At 33.2% G+C, this 22233-nt stretch overlaps 1 protein-coding gene across 1 annotated transcript in view; it reads right to left on the reverse strand.

The window, feature by feature from the left end:
• The window catches only part of LOC133176376 (mitogen-activated protein kinase kinase kinase 4-like), a 204342-nt gene that overhangs the window by 28890 nt on the left and 153219 nt on the right, over positions 1 to 22233 (reverse strand). Inside the window, exons 19-20 of the mRNA XM_061311501.1 lie at positions 21981 to 22097; positions 6942 to 7101 (exon numbers count right to left, since the gene is read on the reverse strand). Of these exons, the coding sequence (XP_061167485.1) occupies positions 6942 to 7101; positions 21981 to 22097 (277 nt within the window). The remainder of the gene's footprint in view (positions 1 to 6941; positions 7102 to 21980; positions 22098 to 22233) is intronic.

A 22233-nucleotide genomic window follows, 5' to 3' on the forward strand; every position in this document is an offset into this window, starting at 1 on the left:
TTGTTTTAATAATAACAATGAAAAGTAAAATAAAACAATAGATAAAACTAAATTAAGCATTTTTATTTTGAAACAAGAATTTAATTACTAAGTATTAGGAAAGAGAACATGAAGACATATCAGACAGACAAGAGCATGCAAACAATGATATTTTTTTGTAAGAAAAAATTTTGTTTATACATAACTAATTAGTTTTCATGTGTACATAATATTATCTCTCTCTATATATATATTGTTGGTACTATTAACGAAGCATTGGTTCAACATTCATTGTATAAAGCCATGTAGTAGGGATTACATTCTAGTCTATGTAAAGTTGTGTACATCTAATTGAACTCGTAAAACAATCATTGTTTGACACTTTGATAAGGAGGCTATTCTTAGAAAAGATTATCTGTCGTAGGAACCAGTATTCCTTGACCATATTAGGTAATGCATTGCGTAATGGGCAGCAACATCTCTGGTGGTCAGTAGTCACGTGACCTCGAAAACCAATCCGCATCAAATTTCACTTACCATCACTATTCCTTTGTTTTATCTTAAGCTGGATGTACATGCTCTGTGTTTTTGTTTCGTTATTATTAGATGGATTAGATCTTTTATGGTGTACTGTTTATTAGAAATCGTTGATCAACTATTTTAACTGAACTGATTGTTTTCCTGTGATAACTGTGACTTAAACTATGGCCGAACGCCGCAGCGCACGGGCAAGCTCATCCAGTGCCCCGTACGACCTAACAAGACCGGAGAACTGGACTGTGTCTAAGTTACGGGAGGAACTGACTAAGAACAATATATCCTTTCGTCAATCGGACAAAAAGAGTGTCTTGATCAAAAAAGCTAAAGAACTTCTCAGTGGCAGCGATAATGTTTCATCGGAGGATCGCCCTGTTGAATTGAGCTCGGGCTCGAGTTCCTCTTCAAACAACCAAGATGGCGGTAACAAAAACTTTGAAACACTTCTACAATCGATCTCAACACTTACTAATACAGTCACGAAGTTGCAGGAGGAGCTTAGGATTGTTTCCAACAAAGTGAATTCAAATCCCTCTACAATGTCAGCTGCGGCGGGGAATCCAGTTCAGCCCCCGGCTCCAGAACGGACACAAACCGCGGACGAAGGATACACGCTACAATCAGCGCTACAGAGTCCAAGTCCATGGCAGAACAATGAGGGTAGGTCTGGTTTCCTACAAAAAACTAAGTTCGGTTACGCCGTAGAGTCGTTGCCCTTCATAGAAACTGTGCCCCCTTCACTACGAAAGGCTATAATTGAAGGGAAAGATGTAAATTTGGCGCAGCTTTTGATTCCGACGACAAACGCCATCGCGATCAGAGAAAAAGAAGGGAAACACGCGGATGAGAAACCGGAGAAAGACCCCCGACTTCACAAAAACCTTTCAATTTCGGAATTTATATATGCTTTCGGCATTTATAAGAACATAATGTGCCAATCTTATCCTCAAAGAAGAGAAGAGTTAGACTTATATGAGAGAGACATTGTTGACATGTCCAATCGTTATGGTGGTAAAGGATTTTATGAGTACCATAAAACCTTTTCAGCCCGGGCAGCTGCTCATCTGAGATATTCCAACATTCCGGTAGACTGGTCGGTGAGGGATAATACCCTTTTCTGCAATATATTTGCAAACTTGCGACCCTCCGCATGTTATGTCTGTAGCAGTATCAATCATACTGCTGCTTTTTGTCCAATGTTTTTGATTAAGAACAATTCCGCAGGACCTACTCAAAAGAAGGGACGGGAGTCCGACAGCCAAGGTCGACCTCGAATAGTGTTCCAAGACAAGGAAATTTGTAACAATTTTAACTCTGCGAAAGGTTGTGTTAATGCGAGATGTGGAAACGCCCATGTCTGTTTACGCTGCCAGGGGGAACATACAGCTGTAGTTTCATGTTTTGATTTGTGTTAATAAATGTTGAAATTTCAATTGCTCTTACTATTTGTATAAATGTATATTAAATTAATTCAACCTTAGGTAGCTGCAGAAATGTGTGTGTGGCTTTCATTTTTTTTTTTTTTTTTTGAATTTGTCTACAGTCATTTGGAAAATCATTTATAATTTATCGGGTCAGGCCCATGGGAAGCAATTTAAGTGTGTGTGTTCGTGTGTGTAAGTGGGGGGTTGGGGGTTGGGGGGGGGCGTGGTTTGTAGGCAACCAAACATTTTCAGTTGAAGCTTGACAAGCCAAAAAAAGGTCATCATACGTGTTTATACTTTTCATATTAATTAAACTTTATTGTCAAACCTCATTGTCCTACGATGGGACTGATAAAAACTTCCAAGATATCAGAGTATTCAAGATATCGAGAGTAAAATACTTCAAGAATATTAAAGTAGTTGGGACTTCCAAATCATGGATATTACCAAGTATCATAATTTACAATTTCTGCTTTGCAAATTAAATTCATACTGTGAAAATTGTTATAAAACTTGAATAACTAGTTGTAAAAATATCAAATCTCAAATTACTTAAATCTTAAATTAGTGAAATTACAGAGTAAAACCACTCAACATACTAGTACTATGTTATTTGTAATTTTGTTTTAACTGTTTTCAGTATTTTAAGTAAATTTGAAAAATATTCCAAGAGGTAAATGAATTGTCTATCCTATATTAAATTTTATTAAGATATCTAAAAGATATTCAGACTGAAGAAGAAATGAAAGTAAAATGCTCAGTGCTGCTGGTGTCCATGGTTTGAATGTCAATTGGTAAAAAACAAGTCATGATTCATATTGGACATAATACACATGAAGCCGAGGAGAGAAACAACATCTATGAATGGATTAGAAAGTGAGTATTTTTCTCTCCATTATATCACTAACACTTCAATTTGTGTCTGGCTCATCAAGTGAGCACCACTGGGCAAATGACCTGGTAATCTTTGGTTTAGACTATTCTTTGGGCCTGAAAAAGATGACAATAATACACATATTAACATATAAACTGTCATGAAGATTCTGGTGCATGAAAAAAAAATTAAGTCTCTGTAAAGTGAAATTAAGGAATAATGAAAATTCAGATGATTTCATTTGTACATGTATCATGATATCATGAATTCTTTCTGTACATATGAAAAATATACATGATTTTTTAATTTCAGATATGAGGGCCAAGTATATATACTTTACATAGAAAAAAGACATTTTCTTTTATATTCATATATATACTTACTGCCCCGACCATCCAGAAGAATGTCCTGAAACTTGTTCATGTATGTTTCATCTAGATGAACGCCAAACACTTTTAAATTATTCCAAAAATTTGAGTGGATTGTCCTTTACAAGCATTGTGCACCTTCTCCTCTTGATGTCTGCTCATTATAACAATGTATTCCAATTAATTAATACCTTCAAAATATTTTTTTTATAATTAATAAAGACATAACAAGGTAAATGTTGCTTCTTTATTACAATTCTTTAATGATTATCAATAATTAGTCCTTCAAATGGTGTTGAATAACGAATAAACTGAAAAAGGGACACAAACCAAATCAGTGATGTGCCCATTTACAATTTAAATGATCTCTGCTTTATGACCTTTTATTTGTTGTGCTAGAATACTGTTCATACTTAATTACATGATGTATTAATTTTGCATATATGTATGAATTTTTTGATTTATTTTCTTTTTGCAGTGTTTGAACGAAATGGGTCTACTATATATGGGGGATGTAAATAATAAAACTAATAACTTTTAAGAAAAATCTACATGTAAAAGAAATTATGAAAGATGATTTTTTTTTCTTTACAATACTTAGTGTTTAAGTAAATGGAAGTCTCAAGGGTTGTATGTCAAGTCAAGGCCGTAACTAGGCTCAAATTTTTAGTGAGGCAAGGGATCTGGGGCCAACCAAGTTTCAAGTGGGTCCAGTGTCCTGATGGAGGTTCTCAGGGGGAGGGGATCCCGAAACCTGGGTTTTAGTTAAAGACAATCTTTGAAAGTTTCACATTTTGAATTAATTATTTTTACATGCGTTCTAAACGACAATGAAACGCCTGAGATGATCGATTAACAGGAATTGAAAGTTCAAACAAAAGTTGAACAGTTTTTGTAAGCATTAATTTAGTACAAAGACACACATAAGTACAATGTAATTAAAGTTCAAAGTAAAACTTTTTTTTCACTTTTCAGAAAACTCTGAAATTTTAGTGAGGCATTTGCCTCACTTGCCTCAATGGTAGTTACGGCCTTGCGGGTAAACTTACAGCATCTTTCGACAATAAAAAATGTCTTGAAAAAAAAGTTATTTTTTAAAAAGTTTAAAACTAGGAAAATTAATATACAGTAAATTGAACATAGTCACAGAATTGAAAGTGAATTATACATAAAATTGTAAACACTGAGAGACAAAAAAAATTACCCATGAGAGAATTTGTATAATGTGAGACATGAATTGTGTTAAAGATTCATTCACTGACTGATTGTCCTTTATTTAAAAGTTACCAGATATTTTGAGAATATTAGACATTATTTATAATAAAGTTTATCAAATAGTGGAAAAAAAATTCTATGGATTATATCAAATAAAGATAAATAAATGCATTGTTTATTTAGCTGGGGAATTTTAAAATGAGAAATACTGCATTCAGTGCATTTAATGTGTAACCTCAAGCCCCCCCCCCCCCCCCCCCCCCCCAACAAAATATTAAGAAATGTAGAACAGTAGCTGTAAATCAGATAAATGTGAATCTCCTATATATATGTAATTAATGCTACAAATTTATATTTTTAGCATGTCTTAAATGCACTGAATATAATACAAATAACCTTTATATGGTATTTACCATATGTATTTGCATCCTTGCAAGCCAGGGGTCCTGAGTCAACATGTTGCCATTGGACCCCTGGCTTTTTAGGATGATGCATTTGTGCCTAGAAGTGAAATATTTACATCTTTTGATTTTCATGCAATTTTATCAATGCAAGTATTTTAGTGGATCATTATGTTGATTTTTCATCTTGGGCAAAGCAGGCAGTAGATAAGTTAACTCTTGAAATACAGTTAAATCTGGACTGCATCAATCAACATGTAACCTTTATTTACATATTTATACACCTAACAATATCTGATAGCTCTGTATGTTAAAACACAGAAGACCCTCAGAACTCAGTCCTGTAAAATTAAAACTAAAAAGTTCAGAAAAAAATCTTGAGTGTCCAAAATTTTTGGTAAAAATATAAAAAACTGTATAGTGATTCGTGAAGATGCTGACACTTTGCACAGATGTAAAATTTTGCTTTTTATGGATCATGTAGGTAGTGACTGCCAAATGCACAAGTGTTCAAAGTGAAAGTAGATCGACCTACATGATCATGAATTTAAATGAATATATAAAAATCTACCAGCTTCTAATTAAAAAAAAGTCATTGTCTTTATAATTAAAAGGTGTAATTGTACGCTTTCTTTTTTTCCTAATAGTTTTATGATTTGAAATAAGTTGATAAAAATGTCAGTTTTCCTTTGTTTTTTTTCTCTGATTTGTAACATGTTATGGAGCACTAATGCAAACATTTTGACTTATTCTTAGCATTTAAAACAGTTCTTTCTTGGGTGTATGTGTGGTATAAAATAAAGAAAAGGATGACAACTTACCATCTTGCTACATTTTCAACAAATGAAGCTGTATATAACGTCTTGCACCAGACCGTGTCAACATCCGTTTCTAGAGGAAATGCGTGACCTCAACATCCACAACTTGTACTGCATTGAATTCGGATTATTTTCTCTCATTTTATGAAAAACTCGTCAAAATATATTTGAATGCAAAAATATACTTATATTATTTACCAATTCACACTGAATTACTTTTGTTGAATTTTTAGGATTTTTTATAATTTTAATTTGGAAAGAACGACTACTCCCTCGATAAACTGGTTTCTTGCCCCATGATCTTGACGCTAATGGACGAGTTTACCATGTTAAATCCCCGTAGACTTTGAATTTGCCACCGTGTCAATACACCGGTTGAACTAGAGGGTTCGGAGAAATGCAGGAAGTTTGGAAAAAAAATGATCTATCGATCGAACCTAGTTTGAAGGCCAAGGTATTTATACATTAATTTTTGAGATATGAGGCGAAAAGTGAGGTCCTTGGTACCGTTGGACAGACTATAGTAAAGATCATGTCGTGTGTACCAAGTATGTATTAGACAATAAGTTTTAACTTTCTCTGTATAATAGGTATAGTTCTTAGGCATTTTAATTAGTTTATTTGCATAGAAATGCCTATACTTAGCCTTAACTCACTTGCATGGACGTGCTATTGTCCAAACAATAAAGAAAATAGGTGTTTTATTATACTGAAAAAAAGAACCTGTGTCAGACAATTTTTACATTATGACCCGCATAAATCAGAAAGGTTCCAAGATGAAAAGTGAGGGAAATCAAATGTTAAATTGTCAGTGAATAGTTTTGACTTCTATTTTACCATAAGCAAATAACACAAAAACTATCTCATTTGATGTTGTTTAGAAAAAAATAACAGTTCATTCATGACGATCATATTTTTATATACAAAAAATACTCAGAGGAATAAGAAGTACAACAAGAGCACCCTAAGCCGAGCATCCCCTTGCTGCAAGAACTTCACCGGTAAAGGCAATGCCTCCATTTGAGAGAAAATTCTCAAGAGGGACATTAAACAAGATACAATCATCTAGTAATCAAGGGCATCCATTATTACTATATAAAGTTTAAAATAAGGTAAAGAAATTAAAATGTATTGCTACACAAATTAAATTTTTAACAAAAGTCAAGGTGCATATCATTTTTTTGGGGGGGGGGGGGGGGGATAACATGCATACACCAACACACACACATACGCACTGCATCAATGCTTATGATTATCCCCTCTGCAACTAGCTGTGCAAGGGGATAATCACATATACAAAACGTAATTAAGATAATTGTAATTACCCTTTATATCTCTGTGTAAAATGTTATTTTCATGTAAATGGTTGACGGCTAGCAGAATTTCCCTGGTGTATACTCTGATGTTGTGTTCAGGAAGTCCCATTTTTGCTGCTTCTTCCAGTGTTCCACGATCACAGTATTCCATGAACACCAACATTTCATCCTAGTATTCCATTGATAATAATCAAAATATAAATCACCATTTTTCACACAGTAATATACATCAACAAAAGTCAAAGATGTTCAACCTACAGTAAAATTGCTAATGAAGAAATATCTACACTGAGAGGCCAAAAGTATTGCAACAAACACGGCTGACGTCATCATGTTTAACTTGCTTCATATTTAGTTTTCAATGTTGAGGCATAAAAAAATAGATTTGGAATATAAAATTCAGGGTGTGAATTAATCCGGGTATGATTTATTTTTAGGACCGTTTTAGTTTCAACTTAAGCAGACGGTGGGTTGTGAACATAAATAATGTCGAACAAAAAGAGAGAATTGTCTCTTTTGAACTCAAGGGGATTTAACAGGCCAAGGAATCTACATTATATGGATATTGTCGTCGTTGAGCAAGGTGGTGCTTACCGCGAACAATGGTCCAATCCAATGAATGAACAGAAAAGCGTGCTGGTCTACTACATGTGTACATTTTACTTTAAACACGTGGTTCAGGCAAATTTACGATACCATTTCAAATGACTGCAGGAAAGTCAACTTATAACTATTTTCTATGTTTTAATTTCTTAAAAATAGAAAGATTAGGTACTAATTAAGATTCCCCATGCTCACATTAACAAACAAAACCAATTTTCCGTGTTAAATAGTGCGTTGAAATACCGCTCACAAAGTATTTACAAATTACAAGAATCCAATTTTTATAACTTGATATTCGTACATTTGCCATGCTATTGGTGTTATTATGTTCCCCAAACGAAGTTTGGGAACATATTGTTTTTACTCTGTTTCTTATTATTAAGTCTTCCGTTCACAACGGAAGACTTATAGTGATTGTATTGTTTCTTTTTATTATTATTATTATTAAGTCTTCCGTTCACAACGGAAGACTTATAGTGATTGTATTGTTTCTTTTTATTAAGTCTTCCGTTCACAACGGAAGACTTATAGTGATTGTATTGTTTCTTTTTATTATTATTATTATTATTATTATTATTCCTCCCAAATTTTGTGAGCGCGATTACTCAGAGATGGTTGGATAGATTTTCACAATTTTTCACATGATAGTAGGCTGATATATGAAGTTTATATAAAATTCCGTTTTTTGAAAAATTCACTTCCGGACCGAAGTTACGGCCGAATTTCCAATTTTTAAATGGACTTTTGTCCGGAATTTTTCTCGGAAACGGTTTGAGGTAAAGATGTGAAATTTACAGGGGTATTAGATCATGACATTTTCTTTGTTTCGAAGTTGTTTTCGTGTGTTTCCGGTACTTCCTGTCCGAACCGGAAGTGAACTTGTGTTTGGTCAATTTTCAACTTTTTTGTTTTTAAATATTTTTTCAAGATATTATTATGTATAACAGAGGTTATTCTACAAATACTAAATATATAATTTGTTTTGAAATCAGATTCCACATTTTGCAGATTTTCGGTACCCTCATTTTCCCTATTTACCTAGTGTGTAGACAATGGGCAAAGAAAGATAACTCTGACTTGTAAGTGAGAATAGAACTTTCGAGATAAAGGCGGAAATAGTATCGATGACGTTAGAGACATATACACTCTCCATATCAAAATATTTAGACGTTCTATATTCACTCTTCAAAATTTAAGAGGACGTTGGTTACCGCTTCCAGTGCACGTAAAGTTTGAAGTTGCCAGTGTAGTGTAAGTCTGTATTGACAGTTAGTTAATTTACACATGAATATATCTAAAAAAAAATAATATATATATATATGCTAGGTAGCTAATTCAAGTAAATATATTATAAGCACTGAATATACATTTATAGTGATGGACAGGCATGCAGTTTTATCTATTTCGTATATTAAGTTCAGAATACGATAGTTATAAGCCTTCTATAATGCAGACGATTTATTATTCTTTATGATCTGAATGCGAAATTATCCCGATTTCCGAGTTTTACTTTCGATATTAAAAAATATTACATACACTCAAAAAAGGAATTAAGCGATAGAAAATTGTAATACAGTACTGTTTTAAAGCCTTTATAAATAAATTGATATCTGCCACTGAAAAGAAAGAAAATCAATCTATAGATTAGATTTGGTTATTACATATATATTTGATAAAAGGTTAAATTATTTATGACACATGATCTATACTCTATATACCCAAGGAATTATAAAAGATGTGAAAAGGCGATTCTTGGATTCTTGTGAAATACTCAAAGAGTTAAAGAGTGTGTGAAATAATGGTACGCTATATGTTTCATTTGGAAAAAAAAACATGATAAAAAAATTGTACAAGTCTGTTGATATGTGGGATAAGTATATCTGAATGAACACAATTTTATGCAATGATATATAATCATGTACATGCAACTGACGTCCGTACTTTTCCTTGTAATTCATAAAATTATCTAATTCCTTTGAAGCCCCCCCCCCCCCCCGTCTTGAATTTGAATTATATATTCGTTTTAGATTTAAATCTGGAACATGTGAATAACATTACCATTTACATGTATACAGAATTTCATATTTTATAATTATGAAATGTTCAATTTACATGTCTGAGAGAGAGAGAGAGAGAGAGAGAGAGGAGAGAGATTCCCTCTTAATCCCGATCCAGACCAAAGATTAGTTCTTTATCGGTCACACCCATTCTTTATTAGATGTTTTCTGATTTCATAGTCAGTCATGGTCACATCCTGTATATTTTTCAGCTTAAAAAGTATCACACGAAGTGCACGTGTGTTGACCTGTCAATCAAAATCACTTGACGCTGTAAGCACTGCAATTAAGTAGCCTGAGTTCGAAATGATCTTGAAGTATGATCTTTAAGTAAATCTGCTGCAACAAACTTGTGAAAAAAAATAGAATAAAATAAAAAATAAAATATCTCGGTATTATGAACTTCGACTGTGGGACGTGGAGACCGGTCCTTTGGATGAGATCGTATAAATCGAGGTCCCTTGTCGCAGAAGATGCTGGCATAAAAAAGATTCCCCACTGCTCAATTGCCAAAGTATAGGACAAAAATTTACAGTCTCCACCGGCGAGTGGTGGCGTCTCCATGTGAGTGAAAAATTCTGGAGAGGGACGTTAAACAACATACGTATAATCAATCAATCAATCAATCGATTGCTGAAGAATTACTGTAATTGAATAATTTGTCTTATAGGTATGTTGTCAAATCTTGATATTATAACTTTACAAAACTCAGTGACTTTACGTTTAATGTGATACTAAATTAATTCATTATATTTTTTTATAACACCATCACAATTATGCCAAAACATACACACAGTGAAGTTTATGATAGTACGGTGTTCGTTCGTCTGTTTGTTTGTCTTAGAAATGATTGCAAACATTTTTTTTTTAAATTGCTAATGATATACGTATATCTCTTATAGGTGCCAAATGTATTATACAAGATTGATAATGAAAATCAAAGTACCTTAAGTACTGAAAGGACTTTTTTCCAGTTATTTTTTTCTTTCACAGTAAATATGATATGTATGTTTTTTACACAGAAAAAAGCAAATTCTTACAGATTTAGAAGAACGGAAGACTTTTTGTTGCCATGGCAACAAGAGTCTAGTTATTATTATTATTATTCCTCCCAAATTTTGTGAGCGCGATTACTCAGAGATGGTTGGATAGATTTTCACAATTTTTCACATGATAGTAGGCTGATATATGAAGTTTATATAAAATTCCGTTTTTTGAAAAATTCACTTCCGGTCCGAAGTTACGGCCGAATTTCCAATTTTTAAATGGACTTTTGTCCGGAATTTTTCTCGAAAACGGTTTGAGGTAAAGATGTGAAATTTACAGGAGTATTAGATCATGACATTCTCTTTGTTTCGAAGTTGTTTTCATGTGTTTCCGGTACTTCCTGTCCGAACCGGAAGTGAATTTGTGTTTGGTCAATTTTCAACTTTTTTGTTTTTTAATATTTTTTCAAGATATTATTATGTATAACAGAGGTTATTCTACAAATACTAAATATATAATTTGTTTTAAAATTGGATTGCGCATTTTCTAGATTTTAGGTACCGTCATTTTCCCCATTTACCTAGTGTGTATACAATGGGCAAAGAAAGATAACTCTGACTTGTAAGTGAGAAAAGAACTTTCGAGATAAAGGCGGAAATAGTATCGATGACGTCAGATACACTCTCCATATCAAAAATATTTAGACGTTCCATATGCACTCTTCTAAATGTAAGAGTACGTTGGTTACCGCTTCCAGTGCATGTATAGTTTAAAGTTGCCAATGTAGTGTAAGCCTGTATTGACAGTTAATTGATTTACACATGAATATATCTAAAAAAAATAATATATATGCTAGGTACCTAATTCAAGTAAATATATTATAAGCACTGAATATACATTTATAGTGATGGACAGGCATGCAATTTTATCTATCTCGTATAGTAAGTTCAGAATACGATAGTTATAAACTTTCTATAATGTAGACGATTTATTATTCTCTATGATTTGAATGCGAAATTATCCCGATTTCCGAGTTTTATTTTCGATATTAAAAAAATATTACATACATTCAAAAAGGAATTGAGCGATAGAAAATTGTAATACAGTACTGTTTTAAAGCCTTTATAAATAAATTGATATCTGCCACTTAAAAGAAAGAAAATCAATCTATAGATTAGATTTGGTTATTACATGTATATTTGATAAAAAGTTAAATTATTTATGACACATGATCTATACTCTATATACCCAAGGAATTATAAAAGATGTGAAAAGACGATTCTTGGATTCTTGTGAAATACTCAAAGAGTTAAAAAAAAATATGTGAAAACGCGATTCTGTGTGAAATAATGGTACGCTATATGTTTCTTTTGAAAAAAAAAACATGATAAAAAAAATTGCACAGGTCTCTTGATATGTGGGATAAGTATACCTGAATGAACACAGTTTTATGCAATGATATATAATTATGTACATGCAACTGACGTCCGTACTTTTCCTTATAATTCATAAAACATAAAACTATCTAATTCCTTTGAAGCCTCCTCCCCTCCCCCCCCCCCCCCCCCCCCCCCCGTCTTGATTAATATTTGGAGACGTTCGTGCAGCTAGGCATTTGAATTATATATTCGTTTTAGATTTAAATCTGGAACATGTGAATATAATTACCATTTACATGTATACAGAATTTCATATTCTATAATGGTAGATTTGTCATTATGAAATGTTCAATTTTAAATACGTCTGAGAGAGAGAAAGAGAGAGAGGGGGGGGGGAGAGAGAGATTCCCTCTTAATCCCGATCCTCCTATCCATTTACATAGACCAAAAATTAGTTCTATATCGGTCACACCCATTCTTTATTAAATGTTTTCTGATTTCATAGTCAGTCATGGTCACATCTTGTATATTTTTCAGCTTAAAAAGTATCACACGAAGTGCAGGTGTGTTGACCTGTCAATCAAAATCACTTGACGCTGTATGCAATGCAATTAAGTAGCCTGAGTTTGAAATGATCTTGAAGTACGATCTTTAAGTAAATCTGATGCAACAAACTTGTAAAAAAAAAAATAGAATAAAATAAAAAATAAAATATCTCGGTATTATGAACTTCGATTGTGGGACGTGGAGACCGGTCCTTTGGAAGAGATCGTATAAATCGAGGTCCCTTGTCACAGAAGGTGCTGGCACAGAAAAGATTCCCCACTGCTCAATTGCGATAAGTGCCAAAGTATAGGACAAAAATTTGCAGTCTCCACCGGCGAGTGGTGGCGTCTCCATGTGAGTGAAAAATTCAAAAATTCTGGAGAGGGACGTTAAACAACATACGTATAATCAATCAATCAATCAATCGATAGCTGAAGAATTGCTGTAAATGAATAATCTGTCTTATAGGTATGCTGTCAAATCTTGATATTATAACTTTACAAAATTCAGTGACCTTACGTTTAGTGTGATACTAACTTAATTCATTATATTTTTTTATAACACCATCACAATTATGTTAAAATATACACACAATGAAGTTTATGATAGTACGGTGTTCGTTCGTCTGTTTGTTTGTCTTAGAAATGATTGCATACAATTTTTTTTTTAAATTGCTAATGATATACGTTTATCTCTTATAGGTGCCAAATGTATTATACAAGATTGATAATGAAAATCAAAGTACCTTAAGTACTGAAAGGACTTTTTTCCAGTTATTTTTTTCTTTCACAGTAAATATGATATGTATGTTTTTTACACAGAAAAAAAGCAAATTCTTACAGATTTAGAAGAACGGAAGACTTTTTTGTTGCCATGGCAACAAGAGTCTAGTTATTATTATTATTATTCCTCCCAAATTTTGTGAGCGCGATTACTCAGAGATGGTTGGATAGATTTTCACAATTTTTCACATGATAGTAGGCTAATATATGAAGTTTATATAAAATTCCGTTTTTTGAAAAAATCACTTCCGGTCCGAAGTTACGGCCGAATTTCCAATTTTTAAATGGACTTTTGTCCGGAATTTTTCTCGGAAACGGTTTGAGGTAAAGATGTGAAATTTACAGGGGTATTAGATCATGACATTCTCTTTGTTTCGAAGTTGTTTTCGTGTGTTTCCAGTACTTCCTGTTCGAACCGGAAGTGAACTTGTGTTTGGTCAATTTTCAACTTTTTTGTTTTTTAATATTTTTTCAAGATATTATTATGTATAACAGAAGTTATTCTACAAATACTAAATATATAATTTGTTTTGAAATCAGATTCCACATTTTGCAGATTTTCGGTACCCTCATTTTCCCTATTTACCTAGTGTGTAGACAATGGGCAAAGAAAGATAACTATGACTTGTAAGTGAGAATAGAACTTTCGAGATAAAGGCGGAAATAGTATCGATGACGTTAGAGACATATACACTCTCCATATGAAAATATTTAGACGTTCTATATTCACTCTTCAAAATTTAAGAGGACGTTGGTTACCGCTTACAGTGCATGTAAAGTTTGAAGTTGCCAGTGTAGTGTAAGTCTGTATTGACAGTTAGTTAATTTACACATGAATATATCTAAAAAAAAGTTAATATATATATGCTAGGTAGCTAATTCAAGTAAATATATTATAAGCACTGAATATACATTTATAGTGATGGACAGGCATGCAGTTTTATCTATTTCGTATATTAAGTTCAGAATACGATAGTTATAAGCCTTCTATAATGCAGACGATTTATTATTCTCTATGATCTGAATGCGAAATTATCCCGATTTCCGAGTTTTACTTTCGATATTAAAAAATATTACATACACTCAAAAAAGGAATTAAGCGATAGAAAATTGTAATACAGTACTGTTTTAAAGCCTTTATAAATAAATTGATATCTGCCACTTAAAGAAAATCAATCTATAGATTAGATTTGGTTATAACATATATATTTGATAAAAGGTTAAATTATTTATGACACATGATCTATACTCTATATACCCAAGGAATTATAAAAGATGTGAAAAGGCGACTCTTGGATTCTTGTGAAATACTCAAAGAGTTAAAGAGTGTGTGAAATAATGGTACGCTATATGTTTCTTTTGAAAAAAAAAAACATGATAAAAAAATTGTACAAGTCTGTTGATATGTGGGATAAGTATATCTGAATGAACACAATTTTATGCAATGATATATAATCATGTACATGCAACTGACGTCCGTACTTTTCCTTGTAATTCATAAAATTATCTAATTCCTTTGAAGCCCCCCCCCCCCCCCCCCCCCCCCGTCTTGAATTTGAATTATATATTCGTTTTAGATTTAAATCTGGAACATGTGAATAACATTACCATTTACATGTATACAGAATTTCATATTTTATAATTATGAAATGTTCAATTTACATGTCTGAGAGAGAGAGAGAGAGAGAGAGGAGAGATTCCCTCTTAATCCCGATCCAGACCAAAAATTATTTCTTTATCGGTCACACCCATTCTTTATTAGATGTTTTCTGATTTCATAGTCAGTCATGGTCACATCCTGTATATTTTTCAGCTTAAAAAGTATCACACGAAGTGCACGTGTGTTGACCTGTCAATCAAAATCATTTGACGCTGTATGCACTGCAATTAAGTAGCCTGAGTTCGAAATGATCTTGAAGTATGATCTTAAAGTAAATTTGATGCAATAAATTTGTGAAAGAATAGAATAAAATAAAAAATAAAATATCCCGGTATTATGAACTTCGACTGTGGGACGTGGAGACCGGTCCTTTGGATGAGATCGTATTATTCGAGCTCCCTTGTCGCAGAAGGTGCTGGCATAAAAAAGATTCCTCACTGCTCAATTGCGATAAGTGCCAAAGTATAGGACAAAAATTTGCAGTCTCCACCGGCGAGTGGTGGCATCTCCATGTGAGTGAAAAATTCTGGAGAGAGACGTTAAACAACATACGTATAATCAGTCAATCAATCGATTGCTGAAGAATTACTGTAATTGAATAATCTGTCTTATAGGTATGCTGTCAAATCTTGATATAACTTTACAAAACTCAGTGACTTTACGTTTAATGTGATACTAACTTAATTCATTATATTTTTTTAGAAACCATCACAATTATGCCAAAACATATACACAGTGAAGTTTATGATAGTACGCTGTTCGTTCGTCTGTTTGTTTGTCTTAGAAATGATTGCAAACAATTTTTTTTAAAAATTGCAAATGATATACGTATATCTCTTATAGGTGCAAAATGTATTATACAAGATTGATAATGAAAATCAAAGTACCTTAAGTAATGAAAGGACTTTTTTCCAGTTATTTTTTTCTTTCACAGTAAATATGATATGTATGTTTTTTACACAGAAAAAACCAAATTCTTACAGATTAAGAAGAACGGAAGACTTTTTTGTTGCCATGGCAACAAGAGTCTAGTTATTATTATTTTTCTTCCTGGGTACTTTTTTGTCCGTGAGTGATCTCCGAAACTACACATCCGATTGAGGTGAAACCTTTTTAGGGTTAATAGGAATGTTATGTAGATTTGCGGAACGAAGGTCATTTTGCATGCACATGCATGCACGTGCGTGCGCGTGCAATGAGTAAAATGACCAATATAATTGATATAGCCATAACTTTCATATCTTTTGATGAAATACTTTGATACTCAGAATATAAGGATATATTAATAGTGTAGACAAGATGACATAGTCAGAATGCACATGCATGCACGTGCGCGCATGCGCATTGATTGAAATAACCAGTAAAATTGATATAGACTTAACATGTACATTTTTTGATGAATTGCTTTGAAACTCTGAATATAAATACATATAAGAAGTGTAGACAAGAAGACTTGATCAGCGCACACATGCATGCACGTTCGTACACGTGCGTGCGCGTGCAATGAGTAAAATGACCAATATACTTGATATAGCCATAACTTTCGTATCTTTTGATGAAATGCTTTGATACTCAGGATATCTGGATATATTAAAAGTGTAGACAAGATGACATGGTCAGAATGCACATGCATGCACGTGTGCGCATGCGCAATGATTGAAATAACCAATACAAATGATATAGACTTAACTTGTACATTTTTTGATGAATTGCTTTGAAAGTCGGAATATAAATATATATTAGAAGTGTACACAAGATGACTTGATCAGCTCACACATGCATGCACTTGCATGCACGTGCGTGCGCATGCAATAAGTAAAATGACCAATATACTTAATATAGCCATAACTTTCATATCTTTTGATGAAATACTTTGATACTCAGAATATAAGGATATATTTATAGTGTAGACAAGATGACATGGTCAGCATGCACATGCATGCACGTGCGCGCATGCGCAATGATTGAAGTAACCAATACAATTGATATATACTTAGCTTGTACATTTTTTGATGAATTGCTTTGAAACTCAGAATATAAAGATATATTAGAAGTGTAGACAAGATGACATGGTCAGCGCACAAATGCATGCACGTGCGTAAGCGTGCAATGAGTTAAATTACCAATATAATTGATATAACCATAACTTTTACATTTTTTGATGTAATGCTTTGATACTCAGAATATATAGACATATTATAAATGTAGACAAGACGTCATTGTCAACATGCAGATGCATGCACGTGCGCGCGCATGCAATGCTAAAATGACCAATATACTTGACATAGCTGTAACTTTCATACTTTCTGATGAAATGTTTTGATACTCAAAATATGTAGATATATTCATAGTGTTGATAAGATGACACGGTCATTATGGACATGCATGCACGTGCGCGCGCGTGCAATGCGTAAAATGACAGATGTACTTAATATAGCCGATTTTTTTTATCTTTTGATGAAATTTGAATATAAAGATGTATTAAAAGTGTAGACAAGTTGACATGGTCATTTTGTACATGCATGCCCGTGCGCGCGCGTGTAATGCGTAAAAAAACCCAATATTACTTGATTGCCTTATTTAATGAAGCTTACAGGGAATGACACCAAAAGGAAGTTGGGGGGCGTTTGGGGAACATCTGTAACGGTCCCCGTTACAATTAATACTAGTTCATCGTAGCTTTGTAATTTGTTGACTAGAAATTAAAAGTTAATGCAGTTTATTGCTGCATGACATGTACCTTGGTCATAGTAGCTTATTTATCAGAGTAGTATACGTAGTAAACAAAGCATCTCTAAACCATATCAAACTTTAAATGGCCATCAGAGGTCATTTATACATGACATTACGTGAGTAGACCTCAGAGTAGATTGTTTTGGACGATGGAATATACGTGAAAATTGTATTTACTGACAGCACATGGTACAGGACAGGAAGACAGGCAATTGTCCACAAATGACTTATACAATGGAGTGGAGAATACCCAAATTTTACCGTTGTAAAACAATTGTTTGTAAATGTGAGCATGGAATTAGTAGATAATGAGGTACATATTGTTTTAAGTGTGTAAAGTGCTTGAAAAAATGCATCATGTCTTTCCAAGAGCGATTAGAAAAACTAGCCTTTTCTAAAAATAGTATTTTTTTTGTAGTAACCCATGATGCAGTTCGACTCATTCAGCTGAATGGTCGATTTGTCAGTCATGTTGGTGCCTCATTTGGCATGTAAATTTATTCTGACGTCACAAAAAATAGTTTCCTCGACCTGTTTAACAACAAAAAAATAAGTGAGGCATTGGGAATTTATCACAGTACTGTGGGTTGAGTTTTGGTTAAAATTTCATCAGAAGGGAAGTGTAGAAAACAACCCCCGAAGTGGAAGGCCACGAGTGACAGAAGTGACAGATGAGAGGAGGGATCTGAAACTTTATCAAATCCTTAAAACAAATCGCTGACAATCAGAGGGTGATAATCAATTAATTGATATAATGACAGGGCTATTTTATGCATAAGGTGAATTTAGCTCTTTAGCTGGCCAGCTCAGTCCCCAGACCTTAATATAATAAAAAATGGCTGGCGTTGTATCAAAATCAAACTATCCCGTGAAATTGACAACATTCAAAACAAGAACAAATTGGTGGCTGCAGTCACTAGAATCTGACAGCCTGTATGCGTCAATTCCTTCCAGACTATGACAGGTTATTATCCAAAAAGGCTATGCAACAAAATACTAAAGGAATATTGCTAGTAAATAACTTATTATGTTCCCCAAACGAAGTTTGGGAACATATTGTTTTTACTCTGTTTCTTATTATTATTATTATTATTATTTTTCTTCCTGGGTACTTTTTTGTCCGTGAGTGATCTCCGAAACTACACATCCGATTGAGGTGAAACCTTTTTAGGGTTAATAGGAATGTTATGTAGATTTGCGGAACGAAGGTCATTTTGCGCGCACGCGCATGCACGTGCGTGCGCGTGCAATGCGTAAAATGACCTATATACTTGTTATAGCTGTAACTTTTATATTTTTTGATGAAATGCTTTGATACTCAGAATATAAGGATGTATTAATAGTGTAGACAAGATGACATGGTCAGAATGCGCATGCATGCACGTGCGCGCATGCGCAATGATTGAAGTAACCAATGCAAATGATATAGACGAAACTTGTACATTTTTTGATGAATTGCTTTGAAACTCAGAATATAAATATATATTAGAAGTGTACACAAGAAGACTTGATCAGCGCACACATGCATGCACGTGCGTGCACGTGCAATGAGTAAAATGACAGATATACTTGATATAGCTATAACTTTCATATCCTTTGATGAAATGCTTTGATACTTTGGATATCAGGATATATTAAAAGTGTAGACAAGATAACATGGTCAGAATGCACATGCATACACGTGTGCGCATGCGCAATGATTGAAATAAACAATGCAAATGATATAGACTTAACTTGTACATTATTTGATGAATTGCTTTGAAACTCAGAATATAAATATATATTAGAAGTGTACACAAGATGACATGATCAGCGCACACATGCATGCACTTGCAAGCACGTGCGTGCGCGTGCAATGAGTAGAATGACCAATATACTTGATATAGCCAAAACTTTCATATCTTTTGATGAAATACTTTAATACTCAGAATATAAGGATATATTAATGTGTAGACAAGATGACATGGTCGGCATGCACATGCATGCACGTGCGTACGCGTGCAATGAGTAAAATGACCAATATACTTGATATAACCATAACTTTTACATTTTTTGATGTAATGCTTTGATACTCAGAATATATAGACCCTTTATAAATGTAGACAAGACGACATTGTCAACATGCACATGCGCGCGCATGCAATGCTAAAATGACCAATTTACTTGATATAGCTGTAAATTTTACACTTTTTGATGAAATGCTTTGATACTCAAATATGTAGATATATTAATAAGTGTTGACAAGATGACACGGTCATCATGGACATGCATACACGTGCGCGCGCTTGCAATGCGTAAAATGACAGATATACTTAATATAGCCGAATTTTTTTTATCTTTTGATGAAATTTGAATATAAAGATGTATTAAAAGTGTAGACAAGTTGACATGGTCATTTTTTTACATGCATGCCCGTGCGCCCGCGTGTAATGCGTAAAAAAACCAATATACTTGATTGCCTTTTTTAATGAAGCTTACAGGGAATAAGACACCAAAAGGAAGTTGGGGAGCGTTTGGGGAACATCTGTAACGGTCCCCGTTACAATTAATACTAGTTTTATTTGAAATTGTTTTTTCTCATGCATTCCATATTACGACATGATGACATCAGCCATGTTTGTTGCAATAATTTTGGCCACTCAGTGTACATGTAAGCTTGTATATACCGTAATATATATGAGGCCCATAAGCCTGAAAGGTCAAATGACAATGATTTAGATAAACTTGAATTCACACTACATGAAAGGACATTGAATTTCATGATTAATCTTTTTGGGAAGATTGAAAAACAATTATTACAATATAGTACGAGAACTGTCTTTCCTTGATTCTGCACTTGATGATTGCTTGTATACCTGAGTTCCATTTTTCATAATCATGGCTTTAGTAAATTTTTTCCTGCATGTTATCTTATATTGTGGCCTTGCCCTAAACCCTTAGGCATGATTTGAACACACTTGAATCTACACTACCTGAGGACGCTCCTGAATTAATATGACTAATCATGGCTTTGCTGATCTTAAGAAGAAAATTTTGATTGATATTTCTTTACAATTCTTTGTAAAACTTTGATCCCCCATTTTGTGACCCTTCCCTCCTCCTGAGGAGGTGGGGGGCAGGGGAGGTCATGATTTGAACAAAGAGCTATATGTGGTATATGGATATTTTTGCCCCAAAAAAAATAATATTTTGAAAATTTATTGATGTGCTAAATTCTGTATATTGAAAAATCTGAATGAACAAAAAATACTAGATTCTAAGTAGGATATTGGCTATTTTTGTTTATAGGATGTCACAAACTATGTAGATTTTGTGTCATTTTTCAGAAAGAGGACAAAAGACAAGATTTATTCAATTTTTCAAACTTGCTCCATAACAATTCATTGGTATTAATTCTACACATTGTATTGAAACATCTAGTTGGAGCAGACCTATGCTCGGTGATTTTTACACAAAATATTGAGTGTACTTAATGCTTTGAAGTCTTCAGATATCCCCGTTTTAAAACATAATTATATATTTCTCTGTCAAAGTTTGATTTTGGGGGCAAGTATTGGTCATTTCCGAATACAGTCCTTTGAATCTACATTACCTTAGGATGCTTCTATATCTGTATGACTGATCATGGCTTTGTTGTTCTTGAGAAAGAGATTTTTAAAGATTTTTAAACAAAGTTCAGTAAAACTCATTTATTACAAACATGGATATAGTGAATTCACAGATATAGCAAAGTTCTTTGGAATCTCTGACAAAATTCTTAACAAATCCTAGGAAAATATTATGATTACAATGAACTCTGATATAACGAATATACGGATATAGCACACTGATTTTGTGTCCCTTATAGATGATAAGGAATGAAAATAACATCTTTTATAACAAATTTTTAGTATCTTAATTAAAATTCAAAATACTAAACTCACGTTATTTTTCAACGATAATTTTTGTTTGAAATTCATCAGAAATCTTTAGTAATCCAAGGAAAATTTTGTATTTAATACCTCTTGTGATATATTTGGTTGTCATACTTGAGGGGGAAAAATTCATATTGCTAATTCATTATATATACTTTAACAAATTTGTTATACGTATACAACTTATTACGGATATAGCGAAGTAAATTCACAGGTCCTCAGGACTTTTCTATAACCGAGTTTTACTGCATATTCCATATATCACAACAAATCTGTCAGATATGAGCAGATGAAAATTGCTGACTGTGCCAAAAAAGACAGAGATACAATGGACACTTGAAAATTCACAAGCACTTTAATGCTCTTGATATAAAAAAAGAAACATACCCTGTGAACTTCAACTCCATAGTATTTCACAAGATTTGGGTGTTGTATGCCTTCAAACAAAATGATTTCATCTGCTAATTCTTTTAATGCTTGATGATCATTGGCTTGAAACTTCATCTGAAATTTAGTCATAAATAATATAGAACAAGAGGCCCATGGACCACAATGCTCACCTGAGTAACTTTTGCTTTGCTGTTCTTTAGAAGATTTTAAAAAAGATTTTTATATTTAATTCTCATGAAAAATTGTGACC

The sequence above is a fragment of the Saccostrea echinata genome, unplaced genomic scaffold (genome assembly GCF_033153115.1).
Source record: "Saccostrea echinata isolate AGI-Se365-2 ecotype Australia unplaced genomic scaffold, CSIRO_AGI_Sech_v1 ptg000075l, whole genome shotgun sequence".
Lineage (NCBI taxonomy): Eukaryota > Metazoa > Mollusca > Bivalvia > Ostreida > Ostreidae > Saccostrea > Saccostrea echinata.